This window comes from Peromyscus eremicus, chromosome 18 (genome assembly GCF_949786415.1).
Source record: "Peromyscus eremicus chromosome 18, PerEre_H2_v1, whole genome shotgun sequence".
Lineage (NCBI taxonomy): Eukaryota > Metazoa > Chordata > Mammalia > Rodentia > Cricetidae > Peromyscus > Peromyscus eremicus.
Genome location: NC_081434.1, coordinates 43412756 through 43434465, shown reverse-complemented (window position 1 = coordinate 43434465; position 21710 = coordinate 43412756). Strand labels below are relative to the sequence as shown.

The 21710-nt window shown below is 48.6% G+C and overlaps 2 protein-coding genes across 3 annotated transcripts in view; one reads left to right on the top strand and one right to left on the bottom strand.

Annotated features, from left to right (window-relative positions):
• Timp3 (TIMP metallopeptidase inhibitor 3) overlaps window positions 1-13678 on the top strand; it is a 46722-nt gene extending 33044 nt beyond the window's left edge. Inside the window, exons 2-5 of the mRNA XM_059245153.1 lie at window positions 4698-4780; window positions 9914-10025; window positions 10551-10672; window positions 11904-13678. Of these exons, the coding sequence (XP_059101136.1) occupies window positions 4698-4780; window positions 9914-10025; window positions 10551-10672; window positions 11904-12101 (515 nt within the window). The 3' untranslated portion in view covers window positions 12102-13678. The remainder of the gene's footprint in view (window positions 1-4697; window positions 4781-9913; window positions 10026-10550; window positions 10673-11903) is intronic.
• The window catches only part of Syn3 (synapsin III), a 410018-nt gene that overhangs the window by 265153 nt on the left and 123155 nt on the right, over window positions 1-21710 (bottom strand). For both annotated transcript variants that reach the window (XM_059245152.1, XM_059245151.1), the window contains 2 exons: window positions 20998-21154; window positions 17880-17969 (listed from right to left, as the gene is read on the bottom strand). In XM_059245152.1, coding sequence (XP_059101135.1) covers window positions 17880-17969; window positions 20998-21154 — 247 coding nt within the window. The remainder of the gene's footprint in view (window positions 1-17879; window positions 17970-20997; window positions 21155-21710) is intronic.

The window sequence follows — 21710 nt, the reverse complement described above, 5'->3', positions numbered from 1 at the left end:
CTTGTTGCTAATAAGAGAAGGGGAAGGGAAGGAGGGAAGGAGGGAGAGGGCGAGGGAGAGAGACAGAATGGGAAGGGTAGCCTCAAGGTTGATTAAGTCGATGATGAAGGTTGTTGGGGGACATATCAGGCATTCCCTTTCTAGTCCCATTAGAGCTGACAATGGGTATGGAGTACAGTTATGAACTATTCTGCAAAGAGTCAATGACAGTCTTCTTTCTTGAGGTACCCTCCGTTTTCCTCCACACTGGGATGCAAAACTGCTCAGTAGGTACCAATAACAGGTACAGCAATTTCCATCTGATGGAGTCACCCCCGTGGGACCGCAGTGAAGTGTGCACAGTGCTTGGCACATAGGGCTTATTCTGTCGATGGCAGTTTCTGTCAATGTATTCTAACTCTTCACTGCGCATACAGGTGCAATGTAAAGAGATGCAGGAACTGGTGGAGTTGGTAGGCACCTGGCTGAGCAAGGAATCTCTGCTCTGCCCTTCTTGGACAGGTTTACACAGAGTCCTGTCTGCCCTGGAGTTTCTACATTTCCAGAGCCAGCCATGTGGCTCCTAGGAGAGAATAGATGGAGTGGTGTAGCTTTTGACGGGAACCTGAGATAGGTGATCTCCATTAACTTGGGGCCTTTGTTCCCCAGATTAGCCACACCATCAGCCCACTGCTTAATCTTTTCCAGCCTGCCAGTAGGAAAATCTGTCCATTAGGTCAGGGAGAGAAAGGTCTCGGTTTGATTGATAGTGGTTGGATTGGTGGAGGAAGGTGGAAGGTTGTGGAGAGAGAGAGACATGGGCCAGCTCCAGGGTGTCTTGTCCTCTGAATATGTTGATTAATAGCAGATGTGTGATTCCTAGAGATACACCAGTGATGTGCTTGCCCTGGAACTATTCTTGTTTAAAGTTGGGGGTGGGCCATGGGGAGGGAGAAAAGTAACAACCTCCTATGCTTGGAAGAGCTGTACTCTGCCTGCCTTGGTTTTGCAAACACTGACCAATCTACCCAAAAGCTATGTGCTTTTCTGCCTGCTTTTCCAGGTCGCTGATATACTCGAGAACTCCACACTTACTTGTGGATCTGTGAGCCAGTTCCCAAGCACCTGCGGCCTGCTCTTTCCCTTTCTGTGGTCTGTAGATTGAAACCAGGGCATTCTGGGCAAATCTTTCCCCAGCCTCTAGTCAGTGTCTTCTTAGGAACTTTAAGTTGAAATATTACTGATTCCTTAATTAATCTCTTCCTGTCCCTTTTAATCTCCATGCCCTCAGATGCAGAGAACTCAGAGGGCTTAGGGAGCCTCAGAGGCTGAGTCAGGCTGGGCCCTCCTCCCTCTAGTTTCTGGAAGCACTTACGTCCCTTGGCGATTTTTTTCTCTGGTGCTAAACTCCACCTTGTCTCCCCGCTAGACTGCAGTCTGTGGAAATAGGAAATAGGGCTTGTATTTCTTGCTGTCACCCCTACCAAGCATTCATGCTTCCCGACACCAGCCTAGGCCATGCCCAGGCTGGCTCAGCTGCCGGAGGACATTGGGTGAATAGTGTTGGCCCCTTTCTAGCAGGAATAAAGAGAACCTGTGTCCAGCATGGTCCATCTCAAAGCTGCCGTTTGAAAGTGGAGGGAGAGGCTAGATGTGATGTCAACTCCAAGTTTTGAAGCAGTTTTCTGTTGCTGTTGAAGTCTTGGACACACCCCAGCCCTCTTGTTCCCCATGGCCCCGGCCTGGGCCAGTGACTGCCTCCGGGGAAAACCTTACTGCCAAACAGGAAAGCACACACTAACACGCATCCAAGTTTCACAGGACAAACTAAAGCAAATGAAGTTATAATAATTCACAAGCCAAATAGGTGGATTTGGGGCTGGCAAGCAATTTGACTTGGAAGGGCTATGCATCTATTTGGAAGCACAGGATGTTGTTTAATTTTAGTTTAGCTTCAAGAGGTTTCGTTTCTGTAGAGAAAACATTGGTGTGGCCCCCGTCTCCGCTTCTGCCTCCCTCTCTGTGGACTACAGATTCCACCTTGTTTGGCAGGTCCCACTAGATCACTTTGGGGCTTTCTGTAGTGCCAAGACGGGACACTGATGGTGGAGATGCTTCAGCCTGAAGGCCTCATGCACATTAGTTCTGGTCACCTCAAGTGTGCTCCCTACCGTTCTCTGTGATTTTTACAAGGTATTTTGATGAGTTTTCCTTCACTTTCATCCCAGCCAGGAGTCTCTCCTCTACCCTAATCCCCTAGGAGGTTGACAGGTCCTACCTGACAGGGCTTTAGGGTGGACAACTATCAAGTGAGTTTCTGGTAGTGGGCACAGTGCTGGTGGCAGTGAGATATGATGCATGGTGCTTAGGGTCGATCACACACTGCTCTTGGTGCTTGTTCTTGTCCCTCACAGCAACTTCCAGATGGCCGCAATCATCACTCCCACCTTATGCACTAGGAAACTAAGGCCAGAGAGGTTCAGTAAATTCCCTGTGGTCACACGGCACCAGTGTTGGAATTTGACTCCACGCTGGGAGCCTGCCAAGCCCAGGTCTTTATGGCGTTCTTCCACTAGTTATAAGTGTGCCACTTGTAATCGATGTGAGTGGCATTGGGCCAAGAGATTTTTAGGGGAAAGAGCTGTAGTGAGGCCACATAGTAACCGTAGGATTTGAACTCTGTTGTAACTCTCTGAGCATAAAAACTCAGTGTGTTTTCTCTAAACTGTCCCCAGATGAAAATGTTCCAAGCTCAGGCCATTTCAGGGTAAGAAAAGATTTGGCTGATCTTTTGTGCAGAAGCTTCCAGAAGTACCCAGCTTTATAGGGCAGACTTGCTTAAGACATTTTATGTCTAAATCAAGGTCAGCTCTTTGCAAGTCAGGAAAGGGTAGATGCTGCTATTTAAAGGAATTCCTCTTGCCGTTTCCCCTTAGACAAAACCTTACTCTGCAGTTTACCTTCTGGGTAAATGAAGCTGTTGAATATGAACTCGATTCAGCTCCTTGAGAATGAGAATCAGTTGTTAAGTCCAGGTGGATCTGCTTGCTGCCCAGCAGCTGGGCTGTTCCAGTGTGCCCCTGAGGTTAGGGTAGAGATGAAAGAGTCTCTGGGGCCTCTGGGAAGATGGCCTGCTGCCTGCTGCTGCTGGTCTAGCAAAGTGAGACACAAGAAATGGAGGCGGGGCCTTCAGGGATGTTGTTCTGGAACCTTGTCAATGTCTGGCTTGTACAGCAGACCTGGAAAGAGCCATTCATCCCCTCTGAACGAACGGCCTCGGCCTCTGGAGCTGGCTTTGCCCACGGGCTTTGTGTTGCCAGGACGGTTAAAAGGTCTAGAGGGGGTCATTGATTCATTCAAGTTCTGATTTTGTGTCTAACCACAAAAGTGCAATCTAGATTCAGTAAGCAAGAAAGCCTAGAGGGGATGGGGACTTGGTTCCTCATGAAGATTTTTTAAGCAAAAAGATGAGTCAAAGAGTATAGAAACATTATAGGATTTCTACAAGGGGGAAGACTAAGGAATCCAGCAAAATGAAAATGTGTGTGTGTGTGTGTGTGTGTGTGTGTGTGTGTGTGTGTGTGTGAGAGAGAGAGAGAGAGAGAGAGAGAGAGAGAGAGAGAGAGAGAGAGAGAGAAAGAGAGACCCTTTTACATGTGTAAAGGGTGTTCAATTCCACAAGCATTTTTGGAATATTTACTCAAAAAGTGGGTTGGAATGAGTTGTGTGCTTGCTCCATGTCTAACTGAAGGAACTTGAGTTTGGAATGTCAAGAGCATCTTAGCATCTTAGAGCCGAAGAGTTTGGTTCACAGCCCAAATGACAGTCAAAATGCCTCCATTCTGCAGCAACCTAGCAACAGAGCTTCAGCGGCCGCACTGTCCCCCTGCAGCGGCTCCCACCTTTCACTAGTTCTTAGAATCAGGTGGTCTTCCCCCCCCACACACACACACAGAGCGACCTACTTTCTGCAGGTCCACTTTCCCCCTTTCAATACCTGGTCGATTGCTCTGTCAGGCTGGCTGTAAAAACTCCTGACTACTGCTTTGGAGGGAGAGGGTGTCTTTACAGTCTAATAGAAACAGAAGGAAAAGTCTCTTAACCAATCCCTATTCATTGATGAGCAAAGTCTCTCACCAAGGAGTGCCAGGCCCTGCACGACTGGAGACAGCATACACTGACTGGGAGGAAACTGTGAAAGAATGACTGATGCTACTGCGTAGAGCAGGTGTGCACTGAGAGTGCATTTGTAGCATTCCTTCCATTTTTGATGCCCAGGATGATGATTCTAATGGCATTTATCTAAAGAAGATACATCAAAGGCAAAGATGTGTTTCACCTGCTCTATCCCACCTAATTGCTCCAGTTCAGAGGATCTAGACTATTGTGAAGCTCGTTTTAAGGATGGGAAGCCAGAATCAAAGTTTCCTACTTGTCTTGGGTCACAATATTTATGAACAGTAGCGCTGGGATGAGGACTACTCATCAGGCCCCCTCAGACCTAGACTTTGTTGCAATTCCTTGCTTAGTGCTGGGCACAGTGGGCCAATCAGAATGCTGACTTGGGGTGCCAAGGGAGCTGGAGTTCATCATAACCCTGTGGGTGTGCCAGGACATGAAGAGCTCCTGATGAGATAGCAGACCAGGAAGAGATGCCCCTTCCAGGTGTGGTTCAGGCCTTCCTAACCCCCTCCCTTTCTGTCTTGCTCTCTCTACAGTGATCCGAGCCAAAGTGGTGGGAAAGAAGCTGGTGAAGGAGGGGCCCTTTGGCACGCTGGTCTACACCATTAAGCAGATGAAGGTGGGTGACGTCATCACTGGCCCCAGGAGGGGATCTTGGGGGTTTGCCAGAAGAGTCATGGCCAAGGGAAGCCAAGTAGTTGGAACTGGAATGTGTGTTTGCTCGGTGTAGAAGCCCCAGCCCATCCTAGGGAGCTGCTGAAGCAGCAGGAAGAGAGGGTGGCTGCTTGCTCCAAAGCCAGCGCGGGCGGACTCATTCATAGGTCTTTGTTGGGAGACCGAACCTTGGAACCAGATGGCAGGTAGCTTTGTTACTTGATGACTATGAGACCTCAGTACAGTTGCTGCTCTTCTGTAGCCTGTCTGGCACCTCTAAGATCATCATCTTGGACCACATGGTCCCTAAGCGCCCTTGTGGGCTGAGCTGTGTTGTACCCACAGGGCCACTGCTGTCACATTGAGTAAGTGCTGAGCACAGGGACCCGTCTGTTTCCCAGCTCTGGGTGTCTGCCTGCATTATAGTTCATTAGGAATATCTGCCAAGCATGTTCACACCATCAGACCACTCACCAAGCCCATGAAGGTTCCTAAGCATGGCAGGGTAGTCAGTCTTAAGGAAAACACAGAGAACCCATGTCCTGGTCCTGTTGCTACTTCTAAAGAGCTCATTGACCTTGGCCTTGTGCTTTTCCAGGCCATAGTGTTACCATCAGTTGGTAGTGTGAGGTTGGGCTTGGCATCATTGGTCAAGCATCCTAACTGGTAGAGTCTTTTCTAAGCAGGAACTGGTAGTAGCTGCTGGAAGCATGTTCTTACATTTACCTTGGTGGCACTAAGGATTGGGGCTTCAGCTTGAATAACTCAGCTGTTCCTCGCCCCCCCCCCTTGCCACTGTGCTTAAATGTGCATCTCACTATATGCAGATCTCTGTGTTTGCAGCCTGTGGGCCCATGAGGCAGTTCCTGCCTAAGGATTATAGTTATATGGAGGGAAAAGAGACATTTACTGACTAGTCACAGGTTCAAGGTGGGATGTGCTGGGGTCCATGTGAACTGCCTGACTTTTACACATTGCTGGTCTTTGCACCCTTGGACATTAGGGGGTAGGGGTCTGACATTCAATAGGCAAATCTTGGAGAATGCTTCCCATCTAATGAAAGAGATGAAGGTGAGGCCCTAAGGTCTGAAAAATCCTCAGAGAAGAGTGTTAAGGCCCCGGTTGGACTTGACTTGGGGGGTGAGGGGTGACTCACCCCTGGGTGGAGCCCCGCTATCCCAGAGGCTGACCCTCAGTCCCCTTTATTCCTTCCCGAGGTTTGTGGCTCGATGCACTCACTCCGTGGAACCTGCTGCCCTGGCTTCAATTGTGGAAACACTCCCAGGCTCTTGGTTATGTAATGTTCAGAGTCAGCCCTGGCCAGTTGCCCTTGGCTGCCTGAGCTTGGTCATGAGAGCAGCTTATGTCTTCAGACAGCTGGGAGGCCAGGAGTGGGTGGAGGTGGGAAGCCGCTTCGCAACCTCTGGCAGTGGGAAAAGGGAAGCCAGAGCTTCTGGCTGCAGCGGAGGCCCCTTCCCTGCCTGCCCTGTAACAACCTCCATTGTCAGAAACTTTGAGGTTGCTGCAGAGAAATAACTGGGGGGCAGGAATTCCGAAGCTGGCTTGCCTTCCTTCCTGCCTTCAGGGCTTAGAGGCCCAGTTACCGGAGGCCTTTCTGTCAGCAGAATGTCCCTGGGTTGTGTCACACCCACAAGTAGGAGTTGTTTAGAGGCAAAATAACTGTAGTTTCACCCACCAGGCCTCTAGCCAGCATACCACTCCCAGGCTGGCCTGCTCAGACTCTCTGTTCACTGTCTTTCAGCTGGGATCATGGTGTCAGAATGATGGGAGTTCAATAGAGTAATCTTTACCTTCTTTCTGACTAGGTGATATGCCAAGAGTCTTGCATTTAATTAAAGGCAGATATAAGTCTCAAGTTGAGACATCAGGTGACCTTTCCTAACCATGTGTGGCTCTGGACATACAGCCTGCAAAAGGTCTAACAGGAGATTCTTTGGAGGAGGGTAGCTTGTTTCTCTGTCATATCTAATGTCTTTCATTAATTCTGACTCTCTTCCCAGCCTGGTGTTATGACTCACTTAACTAACTGGCCAATGCCTTTTTATCTAGAGAGATCATCTGCCTGCATGTCAGAGCAGGTACTGGTTGGGAATGGGAATTGCCCATTCACCCCAGTCCTCTTCAGCCTCCTCTGTGCTTAGCATGGGGTTGTAGGATGGGGAGACAAGGAGATGCTTGTCACAACTAACAAGACTTTAGCAAGTGACATTTATTGAGCATACGCTAAGTCCCAGGCAATCTTCTAAGCCTTTGTATGGACCAGCTTCATGCCAAGGGCGTGAGACAGCTTCCCAACTCTTGGAAGTAATTGAACAGTCAAGACTGTATGAGCAGAAAGTGGCAAATTATAGGGTCTTTACCATGGGGTCTTGGAAGACAAGGAGATAACAAAGTTGGGTGCCTGCAAGCAGGCTGGCTGCTCATTTCTACCTACTGTGGGGATTTCTCTCACCTGCTCATGTCTAGTTCCCTCAGGGGACTTAAAAGGCCAGGTTGGGTTTGCTGGTGTGGTCTAACAGGTGACTGACTCCTGGTGTGCGGCCTGCAAAGGGTGTATCATAAGTCTTTGGAGGAAGTAAGAGTCAGGCCTGTGAGGCTGGCACTGGTCCCTAGGAGGTTTTGTTATTGGGGATTAGACTACCTCAGAGGGTCAGACAGGGAAGCCAGGCAGCCCTGGAACAGGACTGAAAGGACTTAGAGAACAGGGGACATGAGGAAGCCAGCATATCCGACCTCTGGGGACAGGCACACGGCCTTCCTTCCTTCCTTCCTTCTCTTGGGCAAGCCCTGAGTTCACACAGGTCCATAGTGTGGGGGTGAGGGGTAAGGCTGTAGGAACATCCAGGGAGTTTATTGTAAACCCGTACTTAGGATTAGCTGGGATTGAGCTGTGGTGCAAAGGTGGAACTTTCCAGAACTGGCCTCGTCATTTGTGGGGACCTTATCTCCCATCAGGACCATGGGAAAGCGGTTTGTTTTGCCAGGGGCTATTGTTTTTACAGCACAGACATGCTTTCAGGCAGGCTGCAAGGGACAGCACGTGGGGGACATTATGTCCCAGTTGGTCCCAGGAGGATCCCAGGGGGGCATGTGCTGGTCATGTGCTTTGCCTGTCCTGACCGGGGGCAGGACAGATCTGCTGGGCAGTTGGAATGTGCCTTTTCATTTGCTTAGACAAACCTTTTCTCTGGTTTGCCTAAGCAAATGGACGCTGGCAGGGCTTCCTCCAGCTGCAAGACCCCCTGACCTTTAGGCCTCAGGGAGCCATTGTCCTCCAGTGCCTGAGACTCTTGTGGTGAAAGATCCTTATCTAGCCTTTGCTGGGCCTGCTGGGTTGCCAGCTCCATCCAGGAAGTGCTTAGTGGAAGTATTTGCCCCAATGGTACTTCACATCGGGAGTCTTAAATGTGTTTCCTGTGGAGCCTGAGTGGTACATCCAGCATCAAGCAAGTCATTGCTGTGGCCTGACTCAACAGCCATGCTCCCCCATGGTGTAACTGAACCCCAAATTTCCCTGAAGCCCCAGGGATGGAGAAGGGGTTAGAAGAGATCTACTCCAATCCATTAGGAAAGTACACTCTGTAAACAAGGAGATTGTGTAGGTCCAACAGACGGCTTTGTGCCCCGTGGACCACTGCCTCTGCTACCCTTTTGCTGGTTAGAAAATGAGGACTAAAAATCAGCCCATCAGGCTTCGTGGGGTATTTGTGAGGTACCAGTGGGGTACACTGTATGGCTTGTATTAATTACCTGGATAATTAATAATGCATGCCAGGGATATTTTTCTATCGTGAAGCGCCTAGTCATTCCAGGCCCCTTGAGAGGATCAGGCCAGGTCTGGGTGTCCCCATCCACCTTCCCTGGCTCACAATTGACAGTGTGGCCTCCGTGGATCAGGACTTGTATGGCACAGATGGACTCATCCTAGAACTATAGAATGTGTTCAGTCTGTTAAAGTCACAGCAAGTATTCTGAGCACATGCTGACAAAGGATCAACAGAGCTAGAAATGGAAGAAGCTGCTGATGCAGAGGAAGCCCGGGTCCTAAGCTTCAAGGGCTGAAAGGGGAGATGGTGATGGATGGCCACTAAGACTACAGACTGGGTTGTCTTGCCGGACTTGTTGTTGCTGTTTACTGTGTGACTTAGATAAGCCTCTGAGCCTGTCCAAGACTCAGGCTCCACATCTGTAAAGTGGGCACCTAGGCTCCTGCCTCTCAGGTCCTGGGCATTCAGTGCCTAGATAGTCTAACAGTTTCCTAACCTCAGTGTCACTAACACTGGGCCCAGATAACTCTGTACCCAAGCTGTTCTACATGTCATAGGAAGATTCCCAACATCCTTGCTATCTGTCCACTCTCCTGCCATTGTCTTGTGTTTCAAATGTTTCCAAAGGGGTGCAGCCTTGCCTCTGGTTAGAGCCACTTGTCAGTCATGTAGATGAATTTTACATAGTTTAATCTAGTAATAATGATATGCTTAATTAAGAAGTTTTGATCTTTTTACATTCATGTATATGTGATTCATCTTGAGTAAAGGAACTCAGGGCCACCCCAGAAGCTCAGAAAAGTAATAACATAGACAGTACCTGACATGTGTTCACCTGCCTCTGGCCAAATAGAATTTATCTTAGTATCCTCATCTGAAAAATGGAGTTCTTGGTACCTACTCTCCATTTTTGTGAGGATTTTGTGAGGATGCTGTAAAAATCCTGCTGTATAGGCCAGCATGTCACAGGGATGTCGTGTGAAGACCAGCTGGCTGGCTAGCTATCCTGTTGAAACTTATACAGAGCACTTGGAGCTTTTCATAATAGCTGCTGTGGATCTGTGAAGGGATGTTGTGGTTTGAGAGATGTGAGGCAGAGGAGTGGGGTAGGGCAGCTGGATGGGACATGTACCTGGCTGAGGGAAAAGAACAGATGCCCTTCTTTGGTGTGCAGGGAACCCTGTGGTCATGAGTTAATAGCCTGCCCGTGGTTGGCTGTGCAAGGGAACCAGAAGCTCATACCCTACACAGCAGCAATGCTGATTGGGCCTTGGGCCCTCACTCATGATCATGTCCCCTTTTGCCCGCAGATGTACCGAGGCTTCAGTAAGATGCCCCACGTGCAGTACATCCACACGGAAGCCTCTGAAAGTCTCTGTGGCCTTAAGCTAGAGGTCAACAAATACCAGTACCTGCTGACAGGTAAGAGTCCCCGGGAGCATCAAGACACTGCTCCCTTGTGCTGGGTCTGCCACAGCTGAGTGAGTGGCGTCCTGAGGGTCATAGCCATGGGTCTCATGAGGTGAAGGTTCTGTCTGGTTTACCCAGTGCTGGCTGGCAGCCTTGGCTCCATCGTGTACCTGGTTGTGTCCTGCTTTTGTGGCATCTCAGCTTTAATGTGACTAGAAAGAGGCACAGCACTCTTCTACAGCACTTGACAGTCCATCTGTCTTATGGCCTTGGTTTGTCTTATGTCACAGACTGGTCTTTAGGCTGTCATTGTAGTAATGGCAACATGCAAAGCCCTAAGGAATTCTAAGACCTGGTGGCTTTAAGACCTTCAGCAGAATGCTCAATATCTCAAGCTCTATTATCATTCAGAAAACAGGCCAGAGTTCATGTCTAAGGGTGTTGGGGAAGGGGTCACAAACCCAGGGTCAGTGCCTGGCCCTGGCAGTACAGGGCTCTAACAGAATGCCTATTCCTTTGCCTCCTGTCCCATCTCAGGCCGTGTCTATGAAGGCAAGATGTACACAGGGCTGTGCAACTTCGTGGAGAGGTGGGACCAGCTCACACTGTCCCAGCGCAAGGGCCTCAATTACCGATACCACCTGGGTTGCAATTGCAAGGTGAGTTCTATAGTGTCAGTCTGGAAGCTTTGGTTCCTGCTCTGCTGGAACAGACAGCCTCTTGGGGGTGGTCCAGGGGTGGTAAGGAATGCTGCCCTGGGGCAAAGCAGGCAAGAAAGCTCTGAAGAATGTCTTTGTTCTGGATTCACTGACTGGATGGTGTCTACTTGGCAGCTGCTGGGTTATGAGGGCTCTTGGGCATCCTGGGCCCTCCCAGCTGTTCAAGGCTAGGACAGGTACAGGAACTTTCTCTGGAGGTTTCGGCCAAGCTGTCCTAAGTAGGTTCACTCTGACAGCTGACTCACTGGAGTCCCTGCCCTGGTGGGCAGGCTGGCTGAGGCCTCTGCTGACATCAGCTGCTGCCCAATGCCTCTTTTCAACCAGGTCCAGTCCCTTCCCCAAGTATAAAGTAAGTCATGGGAGGGAGCTGAGTCACTCTCTCCCCTCATCCTCAGAATAATCTCATGTACTCTTAATTACTATTACTTCATTGTACAGGTAAGAAATGAAGGCTCAGAGATCTTTGCTATGTGATCCTGGGTTATATAGCTTGCTGAGTCTGCCTTCCACCCCAGGGCTACTGAACTCTGAAATGCATGCTTTCATCTTTCTGATTCCTTCATTTCCTACAACGGTGGTAGTCTCCCCTATTGGGGGATTTATTAAGGCAACTCCACGTAGTTAAAAAGGAGATTTATTTTGGGGTAACTTACAGCCAGTAAAGGGGTTGGTTACAGGATCCAGGAGAGGTGGAGTGCAGTCCAGCCGTGTTCTCTGGAGAACTCTGCTCGGTCTACCATCCAGCATCCAGGATCACAAGGAACCAAGAGACTCGGCACATCCAGATGTGCTCCGTCTTGACCCCGCCCCAGGGTCAGGTCATAGGTAGGCGTGGCAGTTACCGGAAGCCTCACTAGGGGCAGTACTTCCAGGTCAAAGCTGGAACAACTACCCACTACACTCCGCTCCCACATCTAACCTGGGACTCACACATTGTGTGACCTGGAGCAAGCTGCTTAACCTTTCCGAATCTCTTATTTATAGAAGGGAGTTAGAACTGTACCAAAAGTTTAGAGGTACTGTGTCTGGTACCCAGTAGATGCTCAGTGGTGTGAGCTAGTAGCTAGTGTAACTATACTGTCAGCATTAAAGAGCAGGGGTTCCAGGGTTTGAATCCAGGCTGGGCCTGCCATGGTACAGTCTCCTAACTGTGGCTTGTGTGTCACTGCAGATCAAGTCCTGCTACTACTTGCCTTGCTTTGTGACCTCCAAGAATGAGTGTCTCTGGACCGACATGCTCTCCAATTTTGGCTACCCTGGCTATCAGTCCAAACACTACGCCTGCATCCGGCAGAAGGGTGGCTACTGCAGCTGGTACCGAGGATGGGCCCCTCCAGACAAGAGCATCAGCAATGCCACAGACCCCTGAACCCAGACCTGCCCCACCTCACCTCTTTCCCATCCCACTGAGCCTCCCGGACACTAACTCTTCCCAGATGATGACAATGAAATTAGTGCCTGTTTTCTTGCAAATTTAGCACTGGGGACACTTAAAGTCTCTGCTGTCTATGGAGTTGATTTGGAAATACCCTCCTGGCCCTGCCCCTACCCCTTCTTTCTTGGTTTTTGACATCACCCATTTCTAACTGGGAATCTCTGGTGCCAAGCCAGAAAGAATGAGGCATGTATACTCCTCTTCTTCATGATATATAATCTATATTTTTTTAGGAAAACGAAAATTGAAAAATCTGTCCCATTTGGGCATTTAATAGCTACTCCTCTTTCTTCCTCTGTTGACCACATCCTAGACCCACTTCCAGGTACACGTCTTCATCCTAGCACACAAAGAGCATAGAAAAGGAAGCTGGCAGAAGTCCAACCGTTTCCTAGTCAGTCAAGGGCAGCAAGCAGACAGACGCCAGGTATTCGAAAGACCTTATCCACAGAGGCTATGCAACTGTGTGTCTGGATCAGATGGTCTGTCTATGTCTGCGTGTCAGGGAGGGAGGGAGGGAAGGGGGAAACTGCAGGAGCAGGTCTGAGATGACACACAGTTCCCCTGCCCTGGGATACTTGGGTTGACCAGATGTTTCAGATCCTGGAGCAAGCATCCATGTCAGAGTAACAGAACTCTCTGAGTTGGTGAAGACTTAAACATCTGCCTGAGTTCAGCAGACAACCTGTCTGTGTGTACAAAAACTCAGACAAAGGGTTGAGATGAACATCTTTCCTCTCCTGCCTCCCATGAGACATCCTCCTGGGAATTCTTGGGGAAGTTTGCTTGGAGCTTGCCAACATATAAGCTGGAGAAATACACACCAGACACTATCCACAGATATAGTCAAGTAGATTTGGGTAGAGAATACTATTTCCAAAGTAGTGTTTAGCTCATCTAGGGGGACGTGTTTATATACACATTTTCATATACCCACAGGGGATTCTGAGCTAATTTTTATAGGACACAGAATTCTATTCAATGCTGTTAAATATGCGAATAGTTTAATCTCTTTTCTTTTGTTGTTTGATGGGAAATTGTGACATTCCAAGTTGACTTTTTTTCATTTGAATTAAAAATTGGAAACTCTGAACCCCCTCAGCACCCTCTTGTCCCTATAACTGGGGTCCTCTGACCTCTGACCTCCTTTCTTCCTTCTGCTTTGTGTTCGGGGTGTCCTTCACTTAACTGCCTTACTGGCCAGCTGATGGCAGGTGAGTGGGAGTGTAGGTTAGGGGCCTTCCTTCCCAGGAGAGGGACAGTTGCACAGTGTCCTGCCCCAGTGGAATGCCTCCTCTCCTGGATCTGGGGACAGCATACACTTCTTCCCCAGCTCAGTAGCGGGTGAACATCACCTCCTGAGGTGGTCACCTCACAGAATGAACATGGTTGGTTGGTCACTGAGGGAGCCAGGCTCCTGCCGTCAAACTGTAGGCCGTTTGTTGTGTTGTATTTTTGTTTTTAAAATAAAACTATAATATAAATTTTCCTATTAAATAAGATTATTTTAAGTTTTAGTGTCATAAATGCATTGCCCATAGTAGGTGATAATGTGTATTTTACAGAGTTTGAGGTGGCAAGGTGGTGACGTTTAACATTGCTCTCTGTCTCTTTTCAGAGTATGGGTATTCAGCCCCTATTAGTGTCATATCTTCAGCTCATTCCACTTTAGGAAACATAGTTACCAATTATAAGTAGAAAGAGAGAGAGAGAGAGAGAGAGAGAGAGAGAGAGAGAGAGAGAGAGAGAGAGAGAGAGAAGCCAACAGGTTCCAGTGTCTGTCCCCCAACCCCTCCCCACACACACCAATGCTTTGGCCTGTGTTTGACAGCCTCACAGAGCAGGAGGACAGTTTCCTCTTGGCTGATTTCATTCCCCTGTGCTCACAGGGAACAGAAGGCATGGCCCTTCCCATGGTGTGGAGCAGAAGGAGCAGAGGTCAGCAAGCCAGCACTTCTTAAGGGGTGACTTACTGTTTGGGGTTCTTTACTTCAACCTCAGAGTCTCCTAACATGGAGCTCCCGCTCTACCCTGCTCAAGTGCCCTCCCTTATGCGCGCCCCAGAGTCTCTTTCAAGAGGCCTGTAGCCATTCTTAATTCCCATGTCATCACCCTGTTCCTAGAGGGAGAGACGAGGTGAGACCTGAGCATGAGGCATCTGAACTTAGCCTGAAGATAAAATCAGCTGCAGAACCATGGCCCCAGGTGGCTGGCGAGGCCCTGGTGAGAAGCCCTTGGCCAGGAAGGGTCTTCTGGAAAGTCACATCATCGGAGGGCGGTTTTTGAGCTTTCTATAAGCTATAGCTTTGTTTATTTCACCTGTTCACTTACTGTATAATTTAAAATCATTTATGTAGCTGAGACACTTTGATATTTCAATCATATCATGAATGTTTTATTTTGCTAAATCATGTGCCATGTGTAGGCTCTCATGTGTACACTGTGTCTAAGAGAAGAAGAAAAAACAAAGAAAGGAAGAAAGGAAGGAACCCACATGCCATTTTCCTGATTCAAATTCTACAGTAGAATGGAGGGTAGAATACTGGGACTCAAGCACTCAGCTAGACTGGAGTTCAAGGAAAGAGAAGGTACTAGAAACAGCCTCCTCCAGCCTCTTCCCCATGAAATCCCAAGGGTGGGAAGGAGAAGAAGAAAAACAAAACAAACACAAAAGGACACTGATGTCCTTGTCCTGTATCAGCTAGCCCTGGGTCATCTGCCACCCACTTCCCAAGACCTTTCTCCTACTCAGCCAGGAAGCTATGGTTTCTGCAAAGTCCGGGGCCATGGCAACCAGGACTCCAAGCTCTCTTTGTCTCATCCAGGCATCTTTTCTGCCTTCCAACCAAGGAATTCCTATGCACAAGCTGTTGCTTCCCAGGCTAGCACTCTGCTATAGCCGGGGCAGGGAGCTTAAGGAAACCCCAGTGCCTACCTTCTCCAGCCCTATCCCTGCCACACAAACACGGTTTCATGCTGTGCTTCTTAAACAATAAAGGACACACAATGACTTTTGGGGATAGATCTGTCTGGGAGATAATGTACGTCCAGGAGGCATTACCCTTCCATGCCTCATGCCTAGGTGGCACATAGGTGGTTGGCTCCCTGCTACTTAAAGTTAAAAACATCACTCTAGTGTTTGTATCAGAGAGAAACTTTAAAAATTAACTCTAATGGCAGAAGTACAATGAATGGGAGAAGGCAGGAGAGATGGTCTTGACAGATCTAAGTTGGCTATTTGGATTGAGGAGGAGAGGACCTAAGAAAATGACCATGTTCTGAGGACAGGGGTACCTTAGATTCTCTATGACTACTTTTCCTCTAACCAGTTGGCTGTGCTGAAGCCCAGTAATGATGAAGAGACACCAACCAGAGAAAACCCTGTCTAGAAGGAATGTATTTGTTGCTAAATTTTGTAGCACTGTTTACAGTTTTCCTCCATGTTATTTATGAATTTTATATTCCGTGAATGTATATTGTCTTGTAATGTTGCATAATGTTCACTTTTTATAGTATGTCCTTTATTCTAAACAGTAAAGTGGTTTTATTTCTATCACACACCCGCTGTCTCTTGCCTTCTTGTGTCCCGTCTTGCGGTGGGGGTGGGGGTGGGGGTGGGGGTGGGGGTTACATTGGTATCAGAGAGGGTCTTGCAAGCAGATGCTGCCTGTCCTCCTCCACACTCCTGCACACACCCTCCTCCCACCCATGTCCAGCTTTGGGTCACCTTGATTAAGCCCCTTTTTTGCAACACATTTCAGGAGAGTGTCCTTAGCCCCGTATAGCTGCTAACTCAGCACTAACTCCCTCCTTCTACTGGCAGGATCGCCCCCAGTTCAGTGTTCAAAAGATCTCTATCTAAGCCCCTGTGAGTGGACAGGGCTGGACCTGTCTCAGCCCTTCCTCATTTTCCCCCCTGAGAATCCCATGGGCAGAGAGGGTGTGCAAGCTTGCAGGCAGCCATACTTGATGCCAATGGTCTAACTGAAATCCTGAGTGAAGCTCCTAGTTGGAAATACCAGTAATTCCTGAGGCCCTAGGACAACTGGCGAGCTTCTCCCAACACTCAGTGAGCTACTCTCTACTGCATACCACCCCATAACTGTGAGCCCTCCCTTGCCAGGGTTCCAGGTCATGGCCTTTGCCCTAATTTGAAAGGTCTTCCACTCTGAGCACCCACCAGGCACAGCATTATACATGCTCTTGCACAGACCCTTATCAACCTGCTGTGGCTCTGCCACTCTCAATGAGATTAGATTCTGGTCTAAAATCTAGTCAGTAGACTGGGTGGCAATTAGTAATCAACTGCTTTGAAGGCAAACCCTGGATTTTCTTGGTTCGTTTATACATGTTCTGTGTTATTGAGACCTTCTCACTGTAGTTACCAAACACTAGAGTGAAATACCTTATGATGGGGAGGGTTTATCTTATGGTAGGGAAGGTTTATCTTATGGTGGGGAGGGTTTATCTTATGGTGGGGAGGGTTTATCTTATGGAGGGGAGGGTTTATCTTATGGTAGGGAGGGTTTATCTCATGGTGGGGAGGGTTGTTTTGTTTTGGCTCCCGATTTCAGAGGCTTTGGGTCACCATGCCCAGGAGGCTGTGATAGGACCAGCAGTTTTCATCATGGTAGACCAGAAGTAGGAGAGAATGCCAAAGCCCCAGCCTTCCTCCACTTCCTTTAATCCCATCTGGGCCCCTGACTTCATAGATGGTGCTACCCACATTCCAAGTTGGTCTTTCCTGGCTTAGTTAATCCTCTACGGAAGCACCCCGACAGACACCTAGAAAGTTCATTACTAATCTGGGTGCTTTTCATTCCAGTCAAATTGATAATTCGGATTTACCATTACACTCAGACTAACCAGACATCCTGGATTCTGTGACTGATGGCTAGATACAGTAGACAGACAACCAATGAGAGCCTCTGACTGGCTGGCTTGCTCTCAGTGACGCCTGCAGTCCTACCTGGCAGTGTCTTCAAACAGGCCTGTCCAGCTCAGCAGCCAGAGCCTGAGATTCTACAGTCAGACCACAGTGCTAGCCAGGATGAGCACACATTACACTTGTTCCCTGAGATCCCTGTTCCCTGCAAGGCCAAGTGCACTGACCACGCACCAATCACATAAGCAGGCATGCATGATTCCAGCAGCTCAAAAACTCTGCTACCAAAATTCTAACTGTGGACATTAGTCTTAAACCTTCCAAATAGGTAGGAAAGTCACATCTCTCAGCTCAGGCCTAGCACACTCCCAGAGATAACACAGGCACACTTCAAAGAAAGGAAGTTGAACATGTGAGCACACTGCTCTTTAATAATCAGCTCAAGTAAAATATCACAGCTTTTATTAAAATTACAGTGGAAACCAGGTCCCAGGAAAAGTATACTGAAAGTAACATTTTACCATAAAAATATTTTTGCCCTTTATACTCAATCTCTGGTTCCAGGATGCCAGCTCAAGATGTCCCTTGATGTGTGTCGCAGAATGCCAAGTACCTTTGTCACTTGCCCTGTTGCCTGAAATTCCCCTGGAGAAGCTGAACCTTCCCCTAGGAACACTAGACATTCCCACAAGCACAGGACCTGAAGGCTGCTATGTGGAGTTCAGGTAGCCAGGAAGCAAGCTGTGAGCCTCCCCGAGAGACTCAGGAGACAGACATGTAAGGTCATCCCACATCACGAAGATAAGCGGAGTTAAAAAAGCACTCACCATTGGCTTGTGGTTGGGGAAAAATGTTTGCTCCACGAGTGGAAACTTCTCAGGACCCAAAGAATGGAAGATCTTAATGAGCTGAGAGAACTGGGAGAGAAAAGGAGAGCTCAGTAGCCAGCACCCACTGGACCCTGGACTTCAAGCATCTGTCCTGTTCTAGAAGCTGTTGCTCACCACTAGGATGAAAAGCCAACTTCCTTGGCTGGGTGTCGCCCTCTCTTTTACCCCTCATCCCGCCCCTGACCCAGAAGGTAGGCAGGTCACTGGCTTCAGCTAAACTACATTCTACGAGCACTTTACCTCATTCTTGGCCATTTCACACAAGGTCCTTGCCCCCAGTACAGCCTTCCGGGGGTTCTGCCATCCTTCTGCCTGCAATGTCTCTATTTCTAGGACAGCACGCAGGCACTTTATGAATGAGAGAGTCAGACTCCCTCATTCAAGGTCTCACTGTTACCAGCTATAAGACCTGGAGGGCAGGTTCAAAAACCTGTTTCCTAATTTGTAAATAGAAAATATACAAAAATCTCACTCACTGGATTGCTAGCACACTGCTGCCTAACTCATGCTGTTAGTGATTAATATTTCGTCTGCTTTTCCAACTCTATACATTCCGAACACTCATACAGGTCCCCACTGTGCATCGTTTATTTCTTCACTTCCTAATTGGACCTTAGATTAGCTTGTGCTTCCAGGGTAAGGGTCAGATCCCGTGGCCACCACCTCATGCTGTGCAGAGCTCACATGGCATCTGGTGTTGTGCACGATGATAGGACAAGCCTGCCAGGCCAGGCCTAGGGAAGACAGGCAACACTACCAGGTTGAGATGCTAAGGTATTGCTGATGGGAAGCATGGGGAATTGGGGACATAGAGGAGGGTGTGGGTCATCAGGAAGGCTCCTTGGACCTATGCCCTAAGCGGAAGAAGGGTACCCTGTGTGTTCAAGGGGACCACTGTTTCTGAAGGCTTTCAGTGGCTTCCATGGCTGTGGCCTCAGGTGCAGGGGGATGGTGAGGAAGCAGGCAAAGGGTGGTCCATCACAGGTCATCATGAGCTTTAAAAGGCTGGACCAAGGATCTTATTCACTCAAAAGGCAAAGGAGAATTACAGGTGGACACCAGAAGAACACCTTGGCCTCTCCAAACACAGGTACCTCGTGGCTAGAAGAAGAGCCATATTTTGCGCCAGGAAAATGCCGATATCTGGGACAGAGAAATAAGGAAGCTGAAGAAATTCCTGCTCTTTACTGGGTTTCTGTGCACTCTTGGGAAATAGCCCACACGTGTAGCACGGAACAGTCATTCGAAAAGGCTTGGAGAACTGTTCGGGCGTGTCCCTCATTTTTCAGATAAGAAAGCTGGAGTTCAAAGAGGGACTGTAACTCCATAGCTAAGCTAGTGGGTTTCAGAGAAGAGCTACAGCACTTACTGCTGGCTCTGTGGGCTTCAGTTTCGCTCTGTAGACCAGGCTGGCCTCGAACTCACAGAGATCCGCCTGGCTCTGCCTCCCGAGTGCTGGGATTAAAGGCGTGCGCCACCGCGCCCTGCCAGTTTCCTTTTTTGTACAGTGGAAGTACCTGGGATGTGGGTTTTGGGGCTGAGCACATGACATAGTGAGTGCTAATAAAGTTGCTGCTGTCAAAACCGTGGCCTGTTTCCTTCTCAGGCATCCAAATCTTAGATTCCACGAGTCAAAACTCTTAGTTATGACATAAAGAAACCACAGCCAGGATGGCAGCAGCCACGCCTATCCATACCTACTAAACTAAGCTAAGCAGTCATTCAACAGATACTCAGAACCATCAGCCTAGACTTAGTCCATGTGTAAGAGGCAGGAATTGTTGCCACCATTTATTGAGGATATGCTGTGTACCAGGCACCATTACAAACACTTTACATGTCCCCCCTGGAAACCAGAAAAACCCTATTATTATCACCCTTTTCTAAATAAGGACACCAAGTTCTGAGAGGCTAATGCAATTGCTTGCAAGTACACATAAGTGGAGAAACTTGGCCTTGGTCAGTCTAGCTCCTGGGCCAGACTCTAACCAGTGTTCTTCACTCCCAAGTGATGACAGACAGGCAGCCAAAAAGGGTGGACCAGAGAGCTGAGACGTTTCACGGTATTTTCTCCACAGCTCCGAGCCTCCTTTGCTTCCCCCCAAGGTACATACCATAGGACAGATGACAGTTGTCATACTTGTTAACAGACTGTCTCACCAGAATGGTAGGCTAAGGGGCAGGTACTCTGGTGCCATTACTAGGTGTGTGTGGGCTGCATTGCTCGTATTAAGGGAGAGAAATGATATATAAAGGAATGGTGTCACTGAGGTGCAGACCCATGTGTGGGGTACTAGAAGAGGGGAGGGCTGCTATTTTGGGAAGATCCTTTGCTTTTGTGTAACATTTGAATAGGAACTTGAGGAACCCAATGGAATGTTCGAGACTAGTGAATCAATGGGGAGGAAGCAGAGGTGAGGGCTGGAGGAAGGGTTTCACCACTCACTAGCCCTAAGGTTCCAGAGAGTTCTGAAGTTAAACCTTCCCCTCTGTAGGACAGAGGAACGATGTGATCTCAACCGCATGATAGCACGGGTACCTGGAGCAATTTTCTGGTATTCAGTAAGTGTTGGATAACTCTGAAGAGCAACAGTAAGAAATTTCTATTAGGATGTTAAAAAGAACAAGATATGTTTGTCTGTCTGTTTGAGTCAGGGTCTCCCATAGCCTGGGCTGGCCTAGAACTCCTAACTACATAGCCAAGGATGATCTTGTCTGATCCTCCTGCCTCCATCTCCTTAGGGCTGGGATTACAAGTGTGCACCACCACATCTGGTTTACACAGACTGGAAATTGAGCCCAGCACACTACCAACTGAGCTATATCCCCAGCAAGACTAGTATTACTATAACACGATCCTGTATCATAATGTGTTATACATAATATTTTCCAGGCTGCAATTCCCAGAGGAGACCTGGGGTCAAGTTGCTTGCTCGGTTGCTTAAATAAGGTTCTTCTCCTTGCTGAGGCTCTGGATGGTGAACGGAGCCATTTATAGGTTGGGAGACCACTTCACGCTTCCCAGCTCCCTCCATGCAGGCTTTCTGTCACCTACCACCCAGGGCTTGCTGCAGAAGTTGTACACGGAGTAGAGAGAGTTGACAGCAGGAAGCCCTCCATACTGAAGGCCGATGACCAGGCTGCGGTAGTCCTCAGCCAGGGCCATGCTGTAGGCATGCTGTCGGACCAGGATGAAGTCCGGTTTGAAGGACCTGCCAAGAGAGGGAGCAACAGTTGTATTACCACATGGTAGTGTAGCCAAGGCTTTCTGGTTATAGCCCTAACCCCATGTGGTGGCTAGCCACAGGAGCTCTGGCTGAGAGGGCAGGGTAGGGGGGGATGGAGAGGGCCAGGCGCAACTCACAGCTACCCAACTACAAACCAGAAGAATTTAAAGGAACAGACACTTTCTTGTGTTTGCATTTTAGGCTGTTCCCTAGATTTCTGTTTTATTTACAACAAGGAAAAATGTGTCAAATAACTAAACAGTGGAGTAACTTTTTGCTAGGTTCTGAGCAACGTACAGAACACATGCATTCCCTTGGGTATTGGATGCTACCAGCTCCTGTTTCTCAGAGGTACATCCTAACACTCAGGAAGATACATAATTGCTTAAAGTGACATGCTGCAGGTAAGTGCCAGGGTTATGTGTCTAGCTGTCAACCATCTGGTAGCTGGACTTCTTCCTTGTAGATTTCCCATCACACTGGCCTTGTGCCTTCTCAGTAGCAACCCTTGAAAGTGGCCAAGCCCAAGCGCACACATGTT